This window comes from Arachis hypogaea, chromosome 1, assembly GCF_003086295.3.
Source record: "Arachis hypogaea cultivar Tifrunner chromosome 1, arahy.Tifrunner.gnm2.J5K5, whole genome shotgun sequence".
Classification (NCBI taxonomy): Eukaryota; Viridiplantae; Streptophyta; class Magnoliopsida; order Fabales; family Fabaceae; genus Arachis; species Arachis hypogaea.
This window is the reverse complement of record NC_092036.1, coordinates 109,408,762-109,414,761: the sequence shown is the minus strand read 5'-3', so window position 1 is coordinate 109,414,761 and position 6,000 is coordinate 109,408,762. Positions and strand designations below refer to the sequence as shown.

The window sequence follows — 6,000 nt, the reverse complement described above, 5'->3', positions numbered from 1 at the left end:
CTGCAAATTTAGGCACAAAAAACTCATGAAACAGTTAGTTGTCATATATATATGGTAACTACTAACTACCACTAATTAGTGTTTGAGTCAAATTGGGAAGAAAGGAAAGAATGTTACTGTGTTTGAGCTTGAAAGGGAAGAGGCGGAAGGGGGTATGAGGATGGGGATGGGGAGAGAAAAAAAAGGGAAGAAATACGGGAGTGAGGGTGCAGGGGAAAGGGGTTTGGTTTTATTTTTTAATATTGTTTTTATTATTTATATTAATTATTAGAGGTAATTTAGTAAAAAAAATAAAATTAAAGTAGAAAAGGACGAAACGTTGAGGATAGGGGTGGCAACGGGGCGGATAGGGGTGGGTTTTTGTTCTACCCAACTCCGCCCCACCGTACAATAACTCACATAGAATCCGCCCCTCTTTTATCTGTGGGTAGTGAAACATCGAACCCTAATCCGTTCCTGCAGGTACTCGCTCTGCTCTTATAATTATTAAAATCCAATAAATAAAATAAAATTTTAAAATTTATATAACTATTATCACATACATAATATAAATTAAAGTAAAAATTTAAATATAATACAATATTATTAATCATTTACTAATTATTTTACATATATTATATATTAAAATTATATATATTATATATATAGCGGGGCGGGTATCACCTAAACCCGACCCCGTCCCGTCTCTCCCAAGAACCCGCCTTGCTAAAAATCCGTCCCAGTGCGGGGCGGATAATACCCGCTTCAAGCGGGTAGGGGCGGAGTGGGTACCCGCGGGTTCAGGTGGCATTGCCATCCCTAGTTGAGGATGATTTTAATAACAAAAAAGATCGGAACGATTTTGATTTCGGTCTCAAACCTTAGGGACGAAAAAAATACTTAACCCTAAAAATAATTATTATTTATATTGATTATATAAATAATTATTTTAAAAAATGAACGTAATTGAGTGACTGTGAAAAATATTTACACTATTAATATAGCAAAATTAAACTCTATGACTCAACTTTTACAAATTATATTTAATATATATATACTCGTATTCAAGACTTGTTCTTAAATAATTTAAGTTATAATTATTTATCAATTAAAATGAAGAAAGCAATTATACTTGTCGAGATTACATCATTATACGTGTGCCCATGTTTCCTTGATGTCTTCAAAATCTAACTAACGTGATCTCCGCTACACCTAATTATCTCAAAGTTCATTTCATTTTCTTCAATCATTGGTGTGTTCTCTTAATTTTCTTTGATTATTCTAATTGTGGTGCATTCCCTCAGAATTATTCCTCCATACGTGTGTAATCTATTAAAGAATTAATGTTAACATTGTCAACTCTTGTTCATCAATCCAAAATCTTCATGACTCCCACGTTCATACAGAACTGGCCCCCCAACTAAGAAAATCGCGCATAAACAAACAAATAAATCATTAAATGTCCCTTTGAGAGGTTGAATCGTGACCAAAAAACAAATAAATAAATAAATATCAAAGTCAAGTGTCACATTGAATATTGAAGCTGGCATTGTTCAATTATGTTCTCAAATGAACACACTATATATTAGCTCATACTATATAGTATGTCACAGTTCCATTGTTCATAACTTCATATTAATTCCTTACAATTTGAAAAAAAAATGGGACTAGGAAGAAGCAGGCCACGACTGAGGTTGCGAGGTTTGTGCTTTGGTAACGCGACCCCTCACGTAAGAGCTTCTTCTGCTTCAAGAGCTGAGTTTTCGAGCAACGAGGTGCATGAATCTTGTAGAGACAAGACTGATGAAAGTGGTGTTGAAACTGGTGGCAACAACCGGGTTATGGTGGTTGTGGATTCTAGCTTTGAAGCTAAGGGTGCTCTAGATTGGGCACTCTCTCACACTATTCAGAGACAAGACAATGTTATTCTTGTTCATGTAGCCAAACCCACTAATAGAGAAGGTGAGAATCACAAATGTTATTATTTACAAAGATTCCATTATGTGTTATTGTGGATTATGAGTTTTCTTAAGTATGAAGTAATAAATGAAGGACACTTTGGATTGATTTTTAAGAAAAAAAATTTTTAACAGACAAAAACTATTTTATATTTAGATAAATTTTTTGAAAAGATTTTTTAAATATTAAAAACGTCTTTTGTTTTTTTTTTTAAGCAATGTATGATTAGTTTTAAAAAAATATATATTTTATAATAAAAGTACTTTTTTTAAAAAAATGTATTCAAATAGATTTTAATTTGAATAAAAGTATTTTATTTTTTAAGAAAAATACTTTTTTAACTCAAAAAAATCAATTCAAACTAGCACTTATATCTATATTAATAATATAGCTAATTTTAACGTCCTGCGAACAACACTAACTAGATCTTATTTATTTATTTACAAATAATCAAATATTTAATTCAATAAGAAAATACAACAATCCAAAATTATCCAATTATTTCAGCAATATTAAAAAATGTAAAATAAGATAATTTTAATATTTTTGAATTAATTTTTTATTTTCTTCTAAATATTTTTTAATTTAATTATATGTTATTATATCAATAAAAATATTTGACCCAATCATCTAATATTAATGAAATATTAAATTAATCTCTTATCTTAGACATACTTAAGATAGTGGGTTTTCTTAAGTAGTTACAAGTGATGGATTTATATCCATGCCAATATATAAATATTATTACACTTTTTTGTTCACTTTTATTGATTTGGTGATTTGATAGACAGATTCTAATGAAAGAAAGTTCAATTTAAAGGCTTATCAACTTCTACTTGAAATGAAAAACACATGCGAAACAAAGAAACCCGGAGTAAGTTTCAAATTAAAAGGTATTTCATTGATTTCTAGGAAATGGAACATTGTTCTGCTTATGTAACATGTTGTATTCCTCTGTTTCTTGAGGTGCAAGTAAGTGTAGTAATGCTTGAAGCAGAGGAAAAGGGTGCTGCCATAGTGCAAGAAGCGAAGCAACAAAGCGTGTCGCTGTTGGTCGTCGGACAAAGGAAGCGATCACTGGTGCGGTGGCTGATGGCGAAGAGGTGGCCGCGGATGAGGACGAGATCTGAGGTTGTTGAGTACTGCATACAAAACTCACCTTGCATGACCATTGCTGTGAGAAGGAAGAATAAGAAACTTGGAGGCTATTTAATTTCTACGAAACGCCATAAAAACTTTTGGCTTTTGGCTTAAATAAAATAGAATTTAATTTTGATGTACTGTAAGTGTAAAATAATTTTATATATGTATTTAATTACATAATACATAGTAATAATAATAACTACTTTTTATATTGACTATGTAAATGTTTGAATGGTCATCAAAAAAATAAATGTGATTGTGTGATTGTATAAAACGCTTTACAATATTAATGTATCAAAATTAAACTCAATAAAATATAATATATAGTTAATAAAATAGTTAATTAATGTGATTATTAATGAAACATGTTAATGTGTAAGGTTCAGGCATTAAATGAATGAAAAGGTGCGAGGGAAATTCACTTGGTATGCTAATGAAGAACAGTTTTTACTTTTCAGTATTATTTGTGCTTTGTTCTATAAAATGGTGAAATAAGAGGATTTTGCTTGTCAAAATAGGAGCTACACTACACCAAAATCTAATATTCATAAAGTAAATATTAATATAGTATAATAAATTAAATGTTTAAAAATTATTTTTTGTAATATAAGTTTGATGATGTTACTCTGTTTGGCAGAAAATTAACTGTAATTGGGTTTGTGGTGGTTATTTTCTCTTTACTTTTATTTTATATAAAAATTATAAAGTAATTTGTTGAGTTTAGTGAATTAAATCATGATTAAAATGATGATAAAATATTATTGAATTAATTATTAATTGTTTGTATAATGTTGTTTGGTTTAGTGTGCAAAAATTAAACTAAATTAAAATTGGTTCAAGAAGATAGAGTATAATGACATCGTTGATTCATGTAGCCGACTCCACTTAATGGGACAAGACTTTGTTGTTGTAAAATTGGTTCAAGAAGCATGAAGTTATTAAGTTCAAACTGAATTTGGCCTAAATATATACACACAACACTCAAAGTCCAATGTTTATTTATCTCCACCTCAAATGCTTCTCATCTGAAACAAAAATAGACCCTTAGCAAATAAAAAAATGAAAACACATTGGTTCAAAGTAAATCCAATCGGTTGCCTTACCCAAATTCACACACTCAATTTAGTTGCTAACTAAGTGATGAGATTCTATTTCATTTAAAGACACTTTTTTTACCCACCAAACTAAAAATTCTCTCCTCTCTCTTTTCTCTTTCTTTAATATCACATCATCTCTAAAGCAAGCAGAAAGAAAAAAAATTTTTGAAGTTAAAACACAGTCAACAACAAAAATATTATTTCCATTCTCAAACAAGAAAAGAAAGAACAAGGACTACAACAAGAGAAAAGATTTCAATCGAACAGAGAATCACAAAAAAAAAAAAATTTCATTTGTGCTTCATCAAGAAACGTTAAAAAAATCAACTGGGCTACAAACACCGAACCGAAAACCATGAAAAAATTAAAGTTAATGGTGATCTACTACTTATCAACGGTCAAAAAACAAACTTGGGGCTAAAGTAAAGATGAACGATCCAATTTTAAGATTCTTGAAGAAAAAGGATGAGAGAAAAATGTATGGTTGCATGTCACTGTTTCTGCTCTCTCTTACCTCTGTGAACGCCACTATTGATTCTGATCTTGGGAGAAGAAAAACCAACATGTCATGAAGTAAGGTTTCAAGCCTAGAAAGCTTCAATCCTCTATAATAAGGGTGAACAGTCAAGAATTAGAGCAATGAGTGATAGCACAAACGTTTGGATTTCTATAGTTCACTGAACTGTTTATTATTCTCCTTCATGGTTTTTATTTTGTAATTCTTTTTGTCAGTTTAGTGTGTTTTGAGTTTCATTAGAAAAAAAAAGACAAATATGGTGAGATTTGTAAAAAAAATCCAATGTGGGAAAAAAGACAGAGAGCTAAGCTTAGAGAAAAAGTCTAAGTTATTTCAGTTATTCTTTAAATGTATTTCTATTTTGTGGTCATGATCCTGAGGGGATTTTCTTACAAGTTGGGTTAGCACTTTGTAGTTGAAAACTAGAGTATTGTAGTCAAGTTCAGGTTGGATTATAATCTAGACTTGTCCCAGATAGGATTGGGGTAAATCCTAGGGAGAATTGGTGATTGTAATCTGTTGAAAAGATAGTGAAATTCCATCATTATTGTGATGGAGACTAGATGTAGGCTACATTGCATTTGTGTGTCATTCTCTACTCTCTTCTCTGTTATTAGTTTTGCAATATAGGAGACAAAAATAAAGTATTTTCTGATTTCTCTACTAAGCAACGTTTCACTATAACAATTTTTACAAGCAACTCTATTCTGCTTTCTATTGTGTAAAGAGACAAAATTAAAGTATCTCCTGTGTTCTTTCTACAAAAAGCATAGTTACAAGCAAAGTTAAAAAAAAAAGTCAAGATTCAACCCCCTTTCTCTTAACCATTGATAACCATCATAGTTTATCTTTAAATACTCTTTATTAAATAAATAAATATTTTTTATTAAATAAAAATATTATATTTTGAGTAAAGTATCGTTTTTGTCCTCAATATTTAGGGTAAGTGTCAAAGTTGTCCCTAACGTTTGAAACATCCTATTTAAGTCCCTAACGTTTCAAAATTGACTCAATGTTGTCCTGTCATTAGAAATCTGTTAACGGAAATGACGGCGAGACAAAAATTGAGACGATTTTAAAACGTTAGGGACTTAAATAGGACGAACATGTTGGGGACAAAAACGATATATAGAAATAAATCTTAATTTTATCCTTCAACAATATCAATTTTTTACGGTATATAGTTATTTGATTATTTTTTAATCACATATAAGTAATTACACCTAATCACATTAATTTTATTATAAATAAATTTATTTTTTATAATTTTACTTTTAAAAATTTTTACTCATCATAAAATATTTG

The 6,000-nt window shown here is 29.9% G+C and overlaps 1 protein-coding gene across 1 annotated transcript; it reads left to right on the top strand.

Annotated features, from left to right (window-relative positions):
• Window positions 1-1,515: 1,515 nt before the first annotated feature.
• On the top strand, window positions 1,516-3,290 carry LOC112709316 (uncharacterized). Its single transcript, XM_025761213.3, has 3 exons — window positions 1,516-1,941; window positions 2,730-2,812; window positions 2,905-3,290. Exons 1-3 carry the CDS (start codon window positions 1,641-1,643, stop codon window positions 3,190-3,192), a joined length of 672 nt encoding a protein of 223 aa, XP_025616998.1. The 5' UTR covers window positions 1,516-1,640; the 3' UTR covers window positions 3,193-3,290.
• The last annotated feature ends 2,710 nt before the right edge of the window (window positions 3,291-6,000 follow it).

What these genes read in the sequence shown, in the direction of transcription:
- LOC112709316 (XM_025761213.3), top strand. Translation starts at nt 1,641, where the DNA reads ATGGGACTAGGAAGAAGCAGGCCACGACTGAGGTTGCGAGGTTTGTGC. An exon ending in CAAACCCACTAATAGAGAAG is followed by an intron (nt 1,942 to 2,729) that starts GTGAGAATCACA and finishes TTTGATAGACAG; the next exon opens with ATTCTAATGAAAGAAAGTTC. An exon ending in GCGAAACAAAGAAACCCGGA is followed by an intron (nt 2,813 to 2,904) that starts GTAAGTTTCAAA and finishes CTGTTTCTTGAG; the next exon opens with GTGCAAGTAAGTGTAGTAAT.